This window comes from Sphaeramia orbicularis, chromosome 21 (assembly GCF_902148855.1).
Source record: "Sphaeramia orbicularis chromosome 21, fSphaOr1.1, whole genome shotgun sequence".
Lineage (NCBI taxonomy): Eukaryota > Metazoa > Chordata > Actinopteri > Kurtiformes > Apogonidae > Sphaeramia > Sphaeramia orbicularis.
In genome coordinates, this window is record NC_043977.1 from 18,832,902 (window position 1) to 18,852,314 (window position 19,413).

Sequence of the window (19,413 nt, forward strand, 5' to 3'; positions counted from 1 at the left end):
AATAGTGTTAATAAAAGAAGTGGTTTTAAATACTGTTTGAGTGTAACACTGTAGTTCAGCTGAATCATCCTGGAACCTGTTCACCTTTATGGCAGCTAAATGCAGTGGAGTCTCTCCCTTGTGGTTCCTCTTCATAACTGCGGGGCTTCCTGAGGTAGGATGACCGAGAGGGGAACGAGGAGATTTTCTTCCAGCACTGGCTTGAATGGGGGGGCTGCCTGCCTGCCCTTCTCTGGGGCTCTTTCCACACTTGGGGCTACTCGAAGATGGAGGATTGAGCACTGACGGTGTCATCTGACCCGGTGATTTTCTCCTACGGCCTGGGGAAGCTCGAGGACGTTTTGGCGTTGTCTCTAAGTGGGTAACTTTTTCCTCCAATTTGGATCTTTTCGAAGAAGGTCTGGGGGAAGACACGCTGTCCTGTTTCTCAGTACTATCATTTGGTGTGAGTTCATCTGCAGGCAGACCAGTATGCTGGACAAAACTGTCAAGGATTCCTGGGCTGGTCTGAATTTGGTCATGCAGTCTGCTTTCTGAGAGATTCTCCCTGGTGGTGTCTGTGCCAGGGCTGAGTTCATTAGTACTCCCCTGTGGCAAATCAAGCTGAGGCTCGTCAGAGGTGACAGCGGGGCTCACGAAGGAAACCCTCTTGCTAGATCTCCTCGGTGATTCTGAGCATGGCTGCTCCTTCAGGGCATGTACCTCCTCAGTGATCCCCCACTGCTGATTTATAGCCTCCAGCCTCTGCTTCTTCATGTTCTGCTCGGTCTGTTTCCGTGTGGTTCTTGTGGCACCTTGCACTTTTGCCCTCCTGCTAGCAGGATTTTTCTTTGTTGACCTCTTATTCCTGTTTCTGTTGCCACGGTTGCATGTTTGAGAACAACTGGAGCTGGAGTCTTGGGAGGATGAGGTGAAATTGAAAACTGACAGGTCCTTGCTTTGAATATCCAAGGTGTCTGGCTGTGCAGCAACTGTTTCACCGCATGAACTGCCGTCCTGGGCGACATCTTCTGAAGGCTTTTCTACCATGCAGCGGATCTTACGGCTGCGGGGGCTGAACCAGATCTTGAAATTCTTTTTTTGTTTTAAGGCAGGGCTCTCTGCTTTTGATGGTGAGTCTGCAATAAAAATAAGACAATAAGGCACTGCAGACAGTTAAATCATACCCATGTACCATACTGAAAAATCCACTGCCTTGTGAAAACACTAAAAGAAAAAAGTACATGTTATCAACAAATACCTTGACCCATAAAACATCCTACTGGGATTTAGTTTCATGTTTCTGTTATGAAGTGTTTTGAAGTTAGTGGATGTGATTTCCAAGGGCAATAATGTCAGTCGCATCAAATATGGTGGATTTAGAAATGGAAATACACCCTCAGGTTTGGATGTTCTTCTAAATTATCAAGAAACTGTGAATACATATTGTCAATAGAGGTAGACTTATATATCAGCCGGCCGATATAACAGGCCAATATATTGATTTTTTTTCCAATATCGGCCTTAATTTTTTTTTTTTTTTTTTTGAAAGCCAATATTTGATCAGTAGTAAAAATGTTGTAAGATATTTGATCAGGCACCTGTGTGGGCAGCACTTGAAGTTCAATAAATGTTAAAAGAGTATTAATATGTGTATTAATATTTTATTCTGAAGCCTTTGCACAGTCCAACTTTTTCTTTATACTCTGTGTGATATGTTTTGCTGGTAAACTGAACTGAGCTGCTAAACTGATTTTCATTGTTCCTGTGACAGTGACAAAAAAGATCTATTCTTCTTAAGGAGTACTAAGTGTAAGTGTATTAATAATTTAATTTATATTGCTGCATAAAATTCATAATTATCTGAGTGTTTCAATTGTATTTTACAGTCATTGGGCTTTAAAAAAAAAAACAGTCTTAAATATCGGCATCAAAAATTGGCTGTAGACGTCAGCCATCAGCTGACCAATTTTTTTTTTTTTTAAATCAACAGCTGTCTTTATTTCCAAAAAAATGTGAGCGTTGTATCTCCGTATAGTGAAGAAGGAAAAATACAACTACAGTCCAGACCCAGATACTACCTTTGCAATACCTATTTATAAAAAAACAAAACAAAAAACCCCACACACAATATGGCCTGATTAATTATGCATTTCCAAGCACGATCACTGACACCTGAAGTAAATCCTACACTTATTTTGTGCAAATTATTTCCTGACATTACACAAAACTTCTATTTTTTTCTATATGAGAAGTCATTCTATAGTTCATAGAAAACAAAGACTTTGATATGTATTTGCACACTAAACACTACCATGCTTAATTGCGCCGCATAATTACTGTCATTACCAGGATGCTGAAAAGGCTATAAAGATAATAAACTACAGAACAAACCATTAATGGTGTGACTCACTGATTAGATGAACGGGGGAAAATGTTGAATGTTAAAGTCAATAAAAGATAGAAAAGGATGTGGGATGATGATTATGGGTGGTGAAAGATAGTGAAAGGGACATGGATTTGAGAGAAAAAAAAAACAAAACAAAACAAAAAAAACACGCCTTACCACCTTCTATTATGGGGTTGAGAAGTGATTCCAGCCCAGAGAAGAGCTGTATAATGCTGCTGAGCTGCCTGTTGATTTGAATGTCCTTCACCCATGCAGGGCTGTGACACACTGCACATCCATCTCCTGCCTGGGGGCCGGCACAGGACCTAAGCAATAAACATAGCATAGAATAGATGCTCACTTGACAGTTCTGTACAAAGAAATGCATTGAGTTTATTGATTTTACCCTTTAAACTCATTTGATCATGAAGAGAGTAAATAAAGAAAGGGCAGAGTTTATGCCTTATAGACATAATAATAGCCTCCTATGCTTGTGATATTGTTCGAAGAAAAACATACAGGGTTGTGCAAAAGTCATAGGCCACCTCGAGGTTGGAAATAAGCACAAATATTTGTCTTTCTCTTTTCTTCGGTTCCATCAAGAAAATACAAGAAATATGTGCACAGCCTTAGAAGACACACAAAAATCAGAACTAAATTGGTTTTAAAGGCTACAGTGAGTATTTAGTGTGACCCCTGACCCCCATGACAAGAAGCAGCACAAACAATTAGTAACATTAAACATGTGTTGAATGAAACTGGTATAAAACATCAGAAAATGAATGCCATAAATCTCATATCGTCTGAATAAAAAGGATTAAAGGCATGTTAAAGGAGTGATATTTAGCTTTTTTAAAAATGGAACTATGTATTTTAAAACATTTCTCTGTGGTCTATTCTGCATTAATTTAACTCCACAGGTCCATCTTCAACCCTATTTCTGAGTAATGACACCAGAAAGGTCATTCTGAGCGCTGGCCCTTTAAATGCAAATGAAGCACTTCAGGCCCCGCCCCCTCCAGGTTGTTGGCTGTGCTGCTCTGTCCCGTTCAACCAACAACTGAACATTTTAGGTAATCGGCTCAAAGTTTGGACATATTTTCAGTATGGACTACAAACGCTGCTGCTGACAAACAATTATATCGTACTCGGAGAAATGTTTGTCGGGAGTCTTGACCTTGTATGTGCAAATGTTGTGATGTAACTAATTAAGAAGAATTTAAACGGGTTGTAGAAATCCACTCGATTTTCGCCAAAATGAATATAAAGATACCTTAGCAGCACCTGGAGGGTTCAAATTCATACTTTTTAAACTAATAGGGTCCCCAAATACTCAAATAAATGTACCAAAGACTTATAAAAGTGGGTTTAGCAAAATATGATCCTTTTAAGTGCAAAGGGAGGTCATACTAAATATGACCATTTGGGTTTATAGAAGCTGTTTTTTCCCTGAAACTTTTGTTTTTACTGCTGTACACACTCCACATACAGTCATGGAAAAGATTATTAGACCATCAAGAGTCATCAAAAACAATGGTTATGCAATCAAGTACTAAGTTCTATGTGTATTATGTGACTAAAACAGACAGCAAAGAAAACATGGAATGCCTAAAAGCACTGTTTTTGTCAGTACAATGCCATAGATATTGATGTAAGAACTGAAGTGATTTTGGTTATTATCAAGAAAACAGAGAAAATGGATAGATGTCAACTCTTAAATTAAACCCTTATGAGCTATTTTTGTTGTTATCATTATATTTGTCCAAACAAATGTACCTTTAGTTGTACCAGGAATAAAAATAAAAAAGAAACTGAAGAAAATAAGGGTGGTTTAATAATTTTTTTCCGCAGCAGTACATCCAGATTGGATCTTAATAGAGACTGAGAAATGCATGTGTGGCCATTAGCATTTTTCTAAACCAACAAACTTAATGTTAGCCTAGGAGGACTTCTGCACAGTACTGTATGCTAACAAGAAACAAGAACAGGCACCATTCCATGTGCCTTTATTATGAGGTACTTCAGCAGAAAAAAATACACATAATGATGAAACAAATTTGTAGACATTCTCTGGTTATGTTGCCAAATTGTGAGAGTGTGCTGTTCAGTGACAATGAACAACAGCTTACTGAATTGATGTTGTTTGAATTACCAACTTCCATCAAATACATGAAATATGAAGCAGAAATTCAATACCACCTCCATCTTACATGTGGGTGGAAAAAAAGCTGTGCCACTGAGCCAGCATTCACAATAGAAGAATCCTGGCAATAACACACTTGGATGGAAACGAGTCATCATTAAGATTATTAGCTACACCTGCGATTGGTGAGTAAAACTGCTTGCTATGAGACACTGTTAATCAGCATATAATGTAAAATACACAGAGATGAAGTAGCGTTACCTGCACAGCAAGTGCTCGCACATTCCAAGACAAACAGGTTCTCTCATTAAATTGGAGCTGTGAAAAAAAAAAAAAAAAAGACAAATTATTGAAAAATTTTCCTGGAATTAATACCCACCCACGACATACAGTAGACAGAACTGGCGGAATATAGGCTAAGTGTATTTACTCAAGTACTGATTAATTATAATACTAATTATCATGATGTAAATAAGTGAAATAATCATGATTATTTTGAATACTCATCATAATCATTTCTATTCACCTGTATCAAAAAAGTTTTGTGAAATTACATAAATAGTTTGTACTGAGTTATTATTTGATCGAATATTTCAGTATTGGGCTATGTATATTTGAGTCATATATAGTCCATTTTACATTTTTAATCGACAAAAGACAAACAGAAGTATATTTATTAAATTTACATGTCCAGAATTCTACGTCCATAAATGTGTTTTTTTCATAGGATGTATGTGCATAGAATTAATAACAGAATTAATAACTATTAAAAACTGTTACTAGATTTATACAGTGCCATAACATTAACAGAATACTCAATAATACTATTAATCACAATTATTTGTATGACAATTGCTATCTCAAAGTTGAAAATCGTGGCAGCTTTATCTGCACATAAATGCAATTTTGTGCTTTACTTGTTTATCTTTGTTTTATGCTTCCACTCTCCTAAATGTCAAGAAATTCATCCCAACATTTATTTGACAGTTTGGGTTATTAGTTATATTTAAGGTGAAGATCTTATACAATCAACAAGGGACAAGCTTTGAAAGTACAACATATAGTTAGAGTTTTAACCAGTAGTTTCACACATTTTTTGCTTTTTGCAAAGTGTGCTACTCACCGTCACATAAACCCATAAATAAATTGTTTCTGTTTTTGTTATTTGCTGTATGTAAAGTGTCTTTGAGTTCCGTGAAAAGTATTATAGAAATAAAATGCATTATTATTATTATTATTATTATTATTATTATTATTAAACCAGCTCTATCTCAGGCAGCTACAACAGTAAGATAATGCTTACACTGATGCTTCAGTCTTATAGTATCTGTTATAATATCATACATTTTCAATTTTTAATCAACAAAAGGCAGATGGAAGTATAATTAAATTCATAATCCCCGAAATTCTATGCCCATAAATGTCTTTTCTTCAGAGAATGTATGCGCATAATTAAAACTGCTACTAGAGTTTTACAGTGGCATAACATTAACAGAATAGACAATAATACTATTAATCACAATTATTTGTATGACAATCGTTATCTCAAAGTTGAATACTGTGCCAGCATTATCTGTACATTAGTGCAATTTTGTGCTTTACTTGTTTATTTTTGTTTTTTGTTGTTTTATGCTTCCACTTTCCTTAATTTAGCAAAAAAAAGCACCTTATTCATACTAACATTTATTTGACAGTTTAATCGGTTATATTTAAGATGAAGATTGTATACAGTCAACAAAACATCAAGCTTTGAAACTATAACATAATATTGTGCTTTTAATTGAATGTGCAATAACTTGTTCTACCTCCCAGTACTTTTATTATTTTTTTTGTTTTCTGACACAGTACTCTATTTTACAACTGTGTATTTGTGTCTGTGCAATTACTGTTTTTATATGTTTTAGCTGTGTTTATGTTTTGTTTCTGTTTTTGTTCATGTCTTTTTTTTTGGATTCCATGACTCAGGGAAATGCACAAGAATTCCAATGGACCTATACTGCAATGTATCTGTGCAAATGGCAAATAAAGTCTATTCTATTCTATTCTGTTGTTAGATTTTTAACCAGTGTTTTCAAACATTTTTAGTTTTTTGCAATGTGTGCTACTCTCTGTCGGATAAACCAGCTCCATCTCAAGCAGCTACAACAGTAACATAATGCTTAACCTCCTGAGACCCAGGAAAATACAAATTTCTTTTTTTTTTTTTTTTAAATTTATGAAAAAATTGTCTAGACTGCAAACAGTATGACACTGACGCAGTTTTTCAGATACTTTTTCTTTTTTCTCTGAATGTCCTTTGCAGTGGATTTTTTTTCAAAGATAAAGCTGTGAAATTCTTGTCCACAAACATGGACAAAAAAAACATAGCCGGGTCTTAGGAGGTTAAACACTGATGCTTCAGTATTCTAGTATCTATAATATATCACTTCTAACCAGTTGCTTCAATATTACATCTATATTTTGCTGCTGATACTTATGTACATATTAGGATATTTCATACAGGACATGAACTTACGATGAACCATATATTATTATTATTATTTTTTTTTTTTTCAATTTTCTTATATTGAAAGAATTTCAGTTTTTACGAACATTGAAAACTTACAGATACACAAACTATATACATCCAGAGAGTGGGTGTAAAAAACAAAAACATTTACAGCAGCTCATTATTGTGTTGGCAAACAGGATTTCAGAGTAAAGAATCAATATATAAATAGATAAATAAAAAAATAGAAAACACAAACATATTTCCTTCAGTTAGAGGATTTTGAGTCCATATTCATACAGTCATCTCAGCAAAACCAGTTCTCAAAGGCCTCACATATCTCACCCATTCCTCCCAGTCTTGGACTAAAGAATCCATCTTCGAAATTACAGTAATGATTATTATTTCTGTCCTATAAATTCCCATGGTTGTGTCTGTCTATGATGAACCCTACTTTCTTTGATATATTGTTGTTGTTGTTGTTTTTTTAACTTAGTAGAAAGCTCAGATTTCTTCTTCCCAAACTTGTGCACACTCTTTTTTTGTTTTTTCACTTTTATTAACCTACAATCTTAACACAAACACATTAAAAATATACATTCACCTGACAGATTTTTAGGTCACAACTATGAAAGAAGAGACAAGAACATAAGACAAACAAAAAGACAATAACAAATCAACCCTCAGGGGTCTGCTACACATTATATTTAATCTCATGATATAATTTAGTTGTTTTGATTACTTGTGCACCTCATCTGACAAATTCACTCCATTTCCAAAAATAAAAATAACCACATCTCCATTTCTTAAACATTTCTCTTCCTTCTTCAACCACAAGCTACTATTTTAACATTAATGCTATGTAGGCTGCTGCGTTAAACTTAACAAAGGAAGCTAAACAATACATATGTAGCCTACACCATATTATTAATACAATATAAGGGTTTGCGACAACAGAGAACATGTTTACGTTGTCACTAACACATGTAAACTCACCATTTGGAACACAGTAGAAGTCTACGAAAGTTCGCGACCGCCTCTTTAGTCTTCACCCAGTGTTCTGTTTGCATGACAGCGTCCTCGTCCATTCTGGAAAAATATTTCACGTGTTTTTCTGTCTTTTTCAAACGTTATTTTCGATCCGTGCAAGTTTACAAAAACACATCAACTTACTTCCTGACTGCTCACATCTCCCGCCAAACATTTGCGGAAGTGTCCTACAGCTACGTAACCAGCGTGATGACGTAGCCCCGCCCCTAACAATATAAATAGATAAAATGAAGTAAAATAAAATAAAATATTTACATGCACGTAAAGCATTGAAAATGAATGGTTGTAGCGAAATTATATTAAACTAAATGAAATATTTACAAGTTAGTAAACAATTACAAATAATGTTTGAAGCTAAAATGCATATAATACAGTGTAATTAAATTAAATGTTAAGGGGTAAAATTAAAATAAAACGGAGATGAAAAATTTAAAAATAAAATTAATAAAATAAAATGCTAATTATCAAAACATTAAATAAGAACATAAATAAATAAATACATGAATAAATAAAAAAAATAAAAAGTAGGTCAGTACTTTCACAATATTCACACTGACATTTGTGTATGACTGTTATGCCATTAAATAAATAAATAAATAAAGGTTGGGATGTAAACTGTCAGAACTTACATCTCCCACTGGGTTCATCTACATTTGTTTTGGTTATTTGCATTTAACACACTACAAATCTATGAATCTGCCAAGGATTTATTTTTTATTGAACTAAATATTATAGCACACTACAGTAGATATGTTGCAAGTTTATGAGGACCTGTGAAATTGCTTTTGAACATACCTCACTAGAAAATAAGAAATGTATTTCAGTGTATTGTCATAATGCTACTCAGTAAGCCTTAAAGCTTTGTGTGACCAGCCTATTAAAAAAAAAAAAAAAAAAACACACAAGACAAATGAACAAAACATGCATTTGAAAAATAGCTTTATTAGATTTATAAAAAATAGGCTTGATATATTAAGACACATATAAGAACATGTGACATTGGTGCATTAAGCAAGGGATGGTCCATTAAATATTCATTATATTCACTGTAAATAAAAGTTATACATTATGCCCTTAGAGAAAGTGTTAGTGAGCAAGTAGAAAAGTGCATATTGAGGATGTTCTTCTTTGTGTTCATACTTCATTTGTGAAAATGTATCCAGTAGGCAGCAGTGAAAAATTACCTCTTTAGAAACATTGCGTATTAACTTCATTAATGATGATTCATAATGACGTACAGTAAAGAAAATATGTCCTTTTATTGTCATGGTATAACAGTGTGATTATTAACAGAATCCCTCCCACAGAAAGAAATTAACACCCTACAGGATTTCATTTATCCTTCAGAAATAATAAGATCCAGAGAATTAAAAGTGAACATTGCATTTGTGTTAAAGTTAATGTTGCGGTCAGATAATTTCCTTATTTTATATTGTTGATGTGTGAAGTTGTGTTTTGCTGAAAAACAAGTTAACATTATATGAGTCTGGATAGTTTTAAGAATTGGCAAAACTGGCAGAACTTAAATGGTTCTTTTTTTACCTACAGTATTTCATATTGGATAGGTTCACAATAAACAAATAGAATTCTTCATTTCACAGTGAGCATGGAGGTATTATAGCAGTCAGTTCTATGTTTCCACTTCTTTAACAGAGCCCAGGTCGTCAAATTCTTCTTCGTTGTCAATCGGTACGGTCTCCATGCCGATCTTCCCCATGGCGAAGTTGATAAAGACCTGAAAGCATTCAGATTCAGATTCAGATTCAGATTAAGAAAACTTTATTTAATCCATACGGCAGTGTTTTTCAATCTTGGGGTCAGGACTGCATGTGGGGTTGCCTGGAATTCATAAGGGGTCACCTGAAATTTCTAGTAATTGATAAAATTTGTTTTTTAAAAATTATAATAAAAATCTGTTTTATTGATTCAATATATATTTTATTATAATTACAACACTACAGATTTTTCCTAATAAAAATCATGTTAAAATAAAATGCAGGATATAATATCTGACAGGGCATATCTTGATTGACCCAATCATGTGACCTCATGCTTCAACCTACCCGGATACAGTCACAGTCAGAAAATCAGACCAAACAGAGAATGGAAACATTTCTTCACCCGTCTGGCCACACTAAGACATCTCTAAGGGGAAAATGTCTGGGGTCGCTAGAAATTTGTGATGTTAAAATGGGGTCACGAGCCAAAAAAGGTTGGGAACCACTGCCATATCGGCAATTCATTTGCAGCTTACCACAGACATCAGTCAACATTCAAAGTGCAACGTGACAAACAAGAATCAGTATGCAACTAGAAAAGCACTCGGAGAGCGCAGACCTCTGCCAAGGCAGATCAGCCCCCCCCATCACCACCAAAATTTAATCATTTGTTCCTTGTGTCTGTATCAACATTTCCTGAAAATTTCATCCAAATCCGTCCATAACTTTTTGAGTTATCTTGCTAACAGATGAACAAACAAACACACAAGACAGACGACAGACAGAAAAACCCAGATGAAAACATAACCTCTACTGTTTCACTTGGCGGAGGTAAATATAAGATCAATGGAAGGCCACTACAAATAGATGAATTAAATAATCAACTAGAAAAGCACTCAAAGAGCGTAGACCTCCGCCAAGACAGAGCAGCCCCCCCACCCCCCGATCACCACCAAAATTTAATCATTTGTTCCTTGTGCCAGTATCAACCTTTCCTGGAAATTTCATCCAAATCCATCCATAACTTTTTGAGTTATCTTGCTAACAGACGAACAAACAAACAAACAGACAGACAGACAGACAGACAGACAGAAAACCCCCGATGAAAACATAACCTCCACCACTTCACTTGGCAGAGGTAAACATAAGATCATTGGAAGGCCACTACAAATAGATGAATTAAGTAATCAACTAGAAAAGCACTCAGAGAGCGTAGACTTCCGCCAAGACAGAGCAGCCTCCCCCGATCACCACCAAAATGTAATCAATTGTTCCTTGTGCCAGTATCAACATTTCCTGAAAATTTCATGAAAATCCGTCCATCATTTTTTGAGTTATCTCACTAACAGACAGATAATCAAACAGACAGACAGACAGACAAACCCTGATGAAAACATAACCTCCGCCGTTTCACTTGGCGGAGGTAATAAATATCAATGCAGTTTAAAAGAGTAAAAGACTTGCATTCAGTGATAATTTAAGTGTGACGACAATATAAAAGGCAGGTCTCTCCAAATGTATTCATCTTCTTAATCTGCTGGTCATTTCCCCCTGCAGACTCCCTCCCCTCTCTTTTGTTTTGCCCATGGTATCTTCCAATCCCAGAGCCCCAGAAGGGCAGTGGTTGAAGAATATCAGCTCTGGCTGCATATAAAGCTCATGGATTCTCTCCCCTAACTCATATTCCATTTATTCTCCCTTAGGCATACCCTCTGTCAGTCTCCCTCTCCCTCTTTTAAACTTTTTCAACTGAATGTTTCACTCCCACACAGCTTTTCTTCTGTCCCTGCCTCCCCTCGCCCTCCCCTTTTTTTTTTCTCCTCTTTTTCACATCTCATGTCCCTTCTTTTTATGTACCTCAGCACCATCTACCCACCCCTACAAAACCCCACGCTAGCTCTCCTGCTCCCTCTCCCATACTCTGTTTATGTCCTGTCTTTTTTTTTTTTTCTTTCCTCACCTCATCCAGTGTGGTCTGGCTCACAGAGAAGTGTTTGATCTGCAGAGCATTTTTGTTGGACTCCAGCTGGTCGAAGATGTCAGCAACCCCTCCTGGTGCAACTGGTACATGGTACTCCACCATAGTAGAGTGCTGGTCCTGTGTATTGGGAAAGAAAGCACAAATAGGGAAAACATGGAGGGTGTGCTATCAAAAATGTAAGAAAGTACATCTCCAACTTATTCTAGAGTATGTGTTGAATTTCTAGGCCTAATGTGACGACTTGCTGTGGAGCTGCCACTTTCTGTTTTTATTTGCATGGATGTTTGCATCATGAAGACCTTGTATTTTCTTAGGTTGCATTAAAAATTATGTCAGCAAAATATATCTGACAGACTGAGCATGCTGCCTGAACATGTTCTGAGTTAATGCCTCTCCGTGAAGCTTAAGGGAGAAAAAAAAAAAAAAAAAAAAAGCTTTCACACATACAGACATCTTGCTACTTCCATCAAATTTATTGCAAGAATCCACAACAATATATGTGCTGTCATTTCTCTACCAAATTCTCTCAAGCTGGGAAAACTCACCTTGAGATAAGTGCTGGGGAATCGACGCTGCATGAAGCCAGTGATTGCTTCTGCGTCACAGGAGGCCGCAGCCAAGTACATCTTTACAGTGAACCCGCTGCCGAACCTGCAGAAAGGAGATTTTATGAACAAAGCACAGTGTTATTACATGTCTGAAGGGTGTGAATATGTGGGGTGTGTGTGTGTGTGGGGGGGGCGGGTGTGGGCTACTCTTACAAGTAAAAGTGAGCATTCAGTTGCACAAAGGACCACAGAGGAGAATAGAGGGGTTGCTAGTGTTAGGTGGATAAAGCCAGTAATAGCTGGATTGGAGGATAAGCAGAGGTCACTCACCTGTTCTTAATGTGCTGCAGGGAGCCCAGGCATCGGAACTGACCTTTCACCATGATGGCAAGACGGCTGCACAGTGCCTCACACTCTTCCATGCTGAGACACGAAAAGACAAAGGAAGAAAGATAAAATATCACATTAAAAGCTGAGCTAAAAAGAAAATATATTTAATAGACGCACTAACTTTTTGTTTATCATATAATGTGGAAAAAACACAAAAAGCTAGAATGCTCATTAGCTCTGTGGCCTCTTAAAAATACTTATGCATGCAATTTAATGTATCCGTATTTGTGATTCTATCGATTCTTTCTTTCATTATTCAGGATCCTCATTAGCTGTACCATAGCTACAGCTATTCTTCCTGGGGTCCTTACAATAACATTTACAACTAGTCAATGCAAATAACATACAATATAATCATACAAAACAATTTTTCACATACTACATAACATGAAAGAAAATAAATAACAGACAAAATACAGACACGCTGTAAAAAAAAAAATCTTGTTGTTTTTACAGAAAAAAACTGGCAGCTGTGGTTTCCAGAACAATACTGTAAAAAACACATCCAACTGTAAACATATTTACACAGTAACATTTAGATTTAACATTTTAAACATGTATATTTAACTGGTAAATGGACTGCACTTATTTAGCACATTTTCTACACCTTCATGGTGTCCAAAGCACTTTCCAAAACCACCAGGTCCGACTGGGAGTAATTTAGGGTTCAGTGTCTTCCATGGACACTTTAACATATGGACAGTCGGAGCCAGGATTTGAACCACCAACCCTTTGGTTATTGGACGAGCCGCTCTACCAACTCTACCAACCCATTAATGTATAAATTTAAAATGTTACATTGTTAAATGTTTACTTTTTTATAACTTTTTTCTATGTATATATATAAAAAAGAAAATACGCCGTTATTTCAACATTATAGTTTTGCAATTTAAACGGCACCACATTGTATTTCAATTTACAGTTTTATTTTCTAAAAACAATAGAAATACATAATTTCTACATACAAATCTGGTTTTGTTCACATACTCTTCCTATAAGAACTACAGCTACATTTGATTCAATCGTTAACACAAAAATCTTTTCAAATAAACAACTTTGCATTGTATTGTCACTTACAGTTTTTTTATGTTGTAATTTTACAACTTTTTGGTGTTAATTTTACAGTCATTTTTTACAGTGCAAGACAGCTCCTTTAGGTCAGCAGCGGTAATAGTATATACAGTACATATATTCAATTAGCCCAAGTATCAATCATTTATGGTTAATAGATGCTTCTTGACTGATTTCTTAAATTTCATTTTACAGTTTTCTTGTGTGATGTGTTCCAGTAGTTTGCTCCATTCTGGCATAGCTCTGTATATTACAATTTGTTTCACTGCATTTGTTCTTGGTTTGGGTAGTGTAAAATTACCTCTGGTTGCCTGCCTGGTTGCAAAGCTATGTCTATCTGAACTAAAACAAACATTTTTGTACAAGATGGATGTTTTTTTTTTTTTTGTTCTAAAAATACTTCTAAAGAAAACCAGTAGTGAATAAAGTAATCTTTTTTTTTTTTAACAGAGAGCCAGTTCAAGTGGTTATGCATCACAATAACATTTGTTCTGTAGCCGCACTGCAGTGCAGTGTGAGCGGCTCTATTTTGTGCAATTTGCAACTTTTAAATATTTTCTAGTTTTGTATTTGACCATACTGCTAGACAGCAATCGATTAATTTGGCATATGATCCACTTGAAACAAATAAAAAGCAGCAATTTCCAAACCCATAAAGATCCGGTGCTACTTTTGTGTTAGTTTCCCCCCAAATTTTTCACTCTATTTAACCTTTCTCAAGGGATTTATCAGCCATTTATCATCATATTATCCTCTTCAGTTTGCATTTTTTTTTCAGTAAAAATCTGGTATTTTCCTATATTTGTTTTACTGATCATGTACTTTAATCATCATACCGAGATTACATTTGAGGCTTATGATACCAAAAAGAGAAAACTTGAGAAAAAGTGACTTTTCCAGTAAAATATATCATTAACTGAACATAAATCAGGTGTGTCCCACTGCAATATTTGGAGTGAGTCCACAGAACACACACCTCAACAAGAATTTTAAGAGCATCATTGCCTTCACAACTTTAATAGCTCGTCGGCTCATTCTACTTAAATGGAAAGACAGAAATCCTCTGACATTCAACCTTTGGATTAAAGACCTTATGAACTATCTGACATTAGAGAAAATAAGATATACCACAAGAGTCAATGCAGCCAAATTCTATACAATGTGGCAGCCTGTCTTATTATATATTAAAAAGATGGACACAAACAATTTCTCATTGTACCTAAGGATATATATATATATATTTATTTTTTATTTTATTTTATTGAATTGATTTTATTTCATGTACTCATTTTGGATGTGTATGTTCACATATTTTTGTTGGAGTATGAGGTGCATCAGGGTTGGGACTGTTAGAGTGGGGATACATAACTATGTTGTTATATTTTATATACATTCAATTGTACTGTTATGATTGTTACAACATAAAAAATCAATTAAAAAAAAAAACTTTGGAGAATAAATCAAGTGTCTACATCCACTGTCACTAATTAAACTCCACGGATTTCACTGGTGAATCAATGTTGTAGAAGATGACGGTGTTTCCACGGTAACTATGGAGCCTCTGAACGTCCAAATGGGTCATATCTGATGACCATGAAAAGACGACAAACTGTATTTTACACCAATTATTTACACGTTTTGATAGGATTAGTGGATCAACAGGTACTAAAAATTTTTAGATCAGTAGATGCTTTGGGTCTTTATGGGTTAATATTTATGTGAAATGGCCTGTGGAACAATGTTATATCTGTATTTTATTTACATTTAGCATTAAAGCTGCTTGGCTAATAATTGTATTTCAGTCCATTTACAGGGAGTCTTTGTTGTCTGCTTGCAACAAAATTGTCTGGTTTGTTCACTCTGAGCTGCGATGAGTTTGTGTCAGCCAATGTTTCGCTACCATTATTGAAACGACAACTTCAGACAGTGAAGAATTACAGTACATCTACAGAGCTACTGCGACTGGAAAACTCCAATGTACAGAGAGTCTTGTATTTTTGTAGGATAACATTAGAGACCTGATATGTTATTAAGAGGAGTGTAGAAATGCTTCGGAGTAATGCAACTGTAGCGAGATAGATTATACTATGATGGGCCATCAGTCTATGTAATTAATACAAAGAAAAACAGCAGCTGTGCAAAATCTATCTGTGACATTCATCTTGTCACAGATATATGGTGAATACTTCAGGGAAACATCGGAAAACACAGTGTTTATGTAAACAGTGAGCAGATTTGCTTTGGCTTCTTGTAAGACTTTTCTGCAAATATTACAATGTTATCCGTCTTACAAAAAGATGAGATTTTAGTCCAACAACAATAACAAAAAGCTATCACACTGTAGAGTAAGCCTGTCATAGTTATCTTGTTACTAGTCTATATTTTACAAGATGTGGGAAAAATTGCAAGTCAGATTGTGGATCATCATTCTAGTCAGATAGCTCATCCCTACTGCCAGACTCAAAACATTTAAAGGTTTAAATAATGGAAATATTAAAATGTAGTCGTGATTTTTTTGAAGTCTGTCTGAGAGATTCAGGCTTTCTATGTTGGTCAAAGAGGAAAGCATCAGTAAAAATGAGTATAATTCTAACCTGTGAGAGGTGAGAACCACAGCACATTTCCCTTTTACTTCTTCAGAGATGATTTTCCACAGGTGTCGTTTGGTACGAGGGTCCATGCCAGAGCTTGGCTCATCCTGAGGAGAGAGGATGCATTAGAAAAAGCAAGAGCAGAGTGTTTGAAGGAAAGATTGCGAGGCTGCAACGTAATTGCAAAATAAGAAGGGAAATGGGAAGCACGGTGTTACAGATAAAGCAAAGAGGAATAGAACACAAAAGACGAAATTGGACATGAGCGGAAAGTCAACACAAGAAAAAAACACAAACAGAAAATCTACGAGCGTATAGGCAAACTATGAGGACGTGCAGCTACGTGAAAAGGATGGATAATAAGAAGAGGGAATGTAATGGAGGCATAAGGTATAAACAAAGTTAAATGATAAAAGGGAAACCCACTTTTCGGTTAAGCCTAAAGATGCAGACTAATTAACTATATGAGACGTGTGAAGTCTTGGGGATCGATATCTACTTTACTTCAAAGAACCTTTCAAGAGTGTACAGTTAGTTTAGTTGTTTGTTGTCTGGTGGCCAGTTAGCCGCTGTGTGAAAGTGTATCAATACCAGAAGCAGAATTTGTGGGTGTCCAACAAGAGCCAGAGCTGTAGAAAGCTTCCTGCGGGTGCCACAGCTGTAACCGTCAGTGATGATATTTCGATGGTAAGTCAACTCCAGTCTCTTCAGTAGGTAGTTCACCACCTACGAAGCACACGAGACGGGGGGGGGCGGTTAGAAGATGGACGAAGAAAATACAAAAATATGCAATATGTGGCAAAAAAATAGTGACTCTTAATATAAGTATTGTGTTTTAGAGCAATAATTTACATATTCAATTTTCTAAGCAACATCAACCAACTTTATTAGATAGATAGATAGATAGATAGATAGATAGATAGATAGATAGATAGATAGATAGATAGATAGATAGATAGATAGATAGATAGATAGATAGATAGATAGATAGATAGATAGATAGATAGATAGATAGATAGATAGATAGATAGATAGATAGATAGATAGATAGATGCTTTATTTACCCTGAGGGAAAATCAAGAATAACCTGAACAAATATAAATAACCTGAAATGTTTTAAGAAAAAAAAGTTCAATTTTAGCAAAATAATAGATTCACTGTCATCTGTAAATTGTGTTAAAAATAAGCTGAGACATAATATTCTTGAAATTGCACTTATTTTTCGAAACAAATGTCAGGTTGTAAATGGTTGTTGAGGTTATTCATATTTTCATAATGGAACTTTTTGTGTAGGCTAGCAATTTATTTTTCTGTTTGTGTCTTTATTATTATAGGCTATGTCACTTTTACTTTTATGGCTATGTCACTTTTATTCTTATTCTTATTTTTCTTATTACTTACATTTTTTTTTTTTTTTTGCACTACCATTCTATCTTTATTTGCACTATTGTATATATGTTTGTTCACTGTAATGTGAAAAAAGTCAAGTACCATTATAACAATATGAATAACCTCAACAACCATTTACAAACCTGACATTTGTTTAGAAAAATAAGTGCAATTTCAAGAATATTATGTCTCAGCTTATGATTAGCACAATTTACAGATGACAGTGAATCTATTATTTTGTTAAAATTGAACTTTTTTTTCATAAAACATTTCAGGTTATTTATATTTTTTCAGGTTATTCTTGATTTTCCTTCAGGGTTAATCAAATATCTATCTATCTATCTATCTATCTATCTATCTATCTATCTATCTATCTATCTATCTATCTATCTATCTATCTATCTATCTATCTATCTATCTATCTATCTATCTATCTATCTATCTAAATCTAATCCATTAGTAAATTAAATACAAGAAAATACATGATTTTCTCTGAATAATACACAAAATACAGAGGATAATATTATAACAAATGGTGATGAATTGCTTAAGAAAGGTTCAATCTAGAGAAAAACTCATTTGGGAACTGACACAAAAGTAGCACTGGGTCTTTATGGGTTAAAATAAATTCACTTTCGTTTTATCTCAAGTTTCCTCTGTAAACTTAAAAGGCTTATTGTAAGGAAATGACAAAACCAGTTACTATTTGCAAGTAATTATACAATAATGAAAACATAATTATGAAAATTACATTCCTACACAGTGCACTTTAAATCAATTAAACTGATGTTTGCCCCTGAAATAGGTTTATGTGTTGGAGGAAGGAAAAGAAAACATCCAACTCCCGTGTGTCAGCTGAAAACTGTTAATCAATGAAGTAGCAATGTCATGGTCTGGCAGTTATCCGCTCTAAGTCAGTAGGTTTAATGATTTTTCCACATGACCGCCTGTATGACCATCACAAAACCAAAGAATTTCATGAGAGCCTTCTACAAGCACTCCAGCGTATGATCATAGTAGAAAAAAGATTCAACGTGAGCTTATCAGAGGCCAAAGCGTCCCTACTCTTCATTAGCTATGTGGTAATAATGTGCATTTCCATTAAGGCCTCCTCCTATTGCATCCAGTAAAAGCTACAAAGCTAATAACTGAGGTGTTTATCTGTCCTTCTTCCATGCATATTTAATTTTGTTTGTACAACAATGATGGCTTTACTTGATGACTTTATTTACTCTTAACTCCACGTTGCCCTGTGGCTGAAGGTTTTAGAGAAAGGAAACTGATGGAGCTTAATATATGTTAGTGAGCATCAAATTATCAACCGCATTCAAATGAAAACAGGAATCAAAACACATAAAACAGCTCATAACCAATTTAACCTCTAAATTCTTAGAAATCTCCAGGCATGACTGTTAATCACATGAAATAGTGTGCTGTAAATACCAGTTCATTTCCAAATAGCTTGAGGTGATTTCCCAACAGTAAACTCTATCCGATTTCTCATCAGTTGGCAAGTGCGAAACTCAGATCAATGGACCTTGCCAATTCAACAGATAGCTTAGTTCCCTTAGATTCACTGCTCTTTTTTTTTTTTTTTTTTTTTCCTATGTAAGAGGATTTGCCGTTAGCGTCAATTTTGCATTCTGATTCGGAGTTTACTGATGCAGGATATTAGA

General features: G+C 35.1%; 2 protein-coding genes across 3 annotated transcripts in view; both read right to left on the reverse strand.

The window, feature by feature from the left end:
* The window catches only part of bard1 (BRCA1 associated RING domain 1), a 45,218-nt gene extending 37,061 nt beyond the window's left edge, over positions 1–8,157 (reverse strand). Inside the window, exons 1-4 of one of the 2 annotated variants that reach the window (XM_030124139.1) lie at positions 7,996–8,157; positions 4,773–4,829; positions 2,549–2,694; positions 85–1,118 (exon numbers count right to left, since the gene is read on the reverse strand). In XM_030124139.1, coding sequence (XP_029979999.1) covers positions 85–1,118; positions 2,549–2,694; positions 4,773–4,829; positions 7,996–8,087 — 1,329 coding nt within the window. In that variant the 5' untranslated portion in view covers positions 8,088–8,157. Of the gene's footprint in view, positions 1–84; positions 1,119–2,545; positions 2,695–4,772; positions 4,830–7,995 lie in introns of both variants that reach the window. The other variant, XM_030124138.1, reaches the window with a different exon arrangement.
* Positions 8,158–8,974: 817 nt separating this feature from the next.
* The window catches only part of abca12 (ATP-binding cassette, sub-family A (ABC1), member 12), a 191,088-nt gene continuing 180,649 nt past the window's right edge, over positions 8,975–19,413 (reverse strand). Inside the window, exons 67-72 of the mRNA XM_030125194.1 lie at positions 16,940–17,074; positions 16,352–16,455; positions 12,627–12,719; positions 12,294–12,399; positions 11,728–11,865; positions 8,975–9,784 (exon numbers count right to left, since the gene is read on the reverse strand). Of these exons, the coding sequence (XP_029981054.1) occupies positions 9,680–9,784; positions 11,728–11,865; positions 12,294–12,399; positions 12,627–12,719; positions 16,352–16,455; positions 16,940–17,074 (681 nt within the window). The 3' untranslated portion in view covers positions 8,975–9,679. The remainder of the gene's footprint in view (positions 9,785–11,727; positions 11,866–12,293; positions 12,400–12,626; positions 12,720–16,351; positions 16,456–16,939; positions 17,075–19,413) is intronic.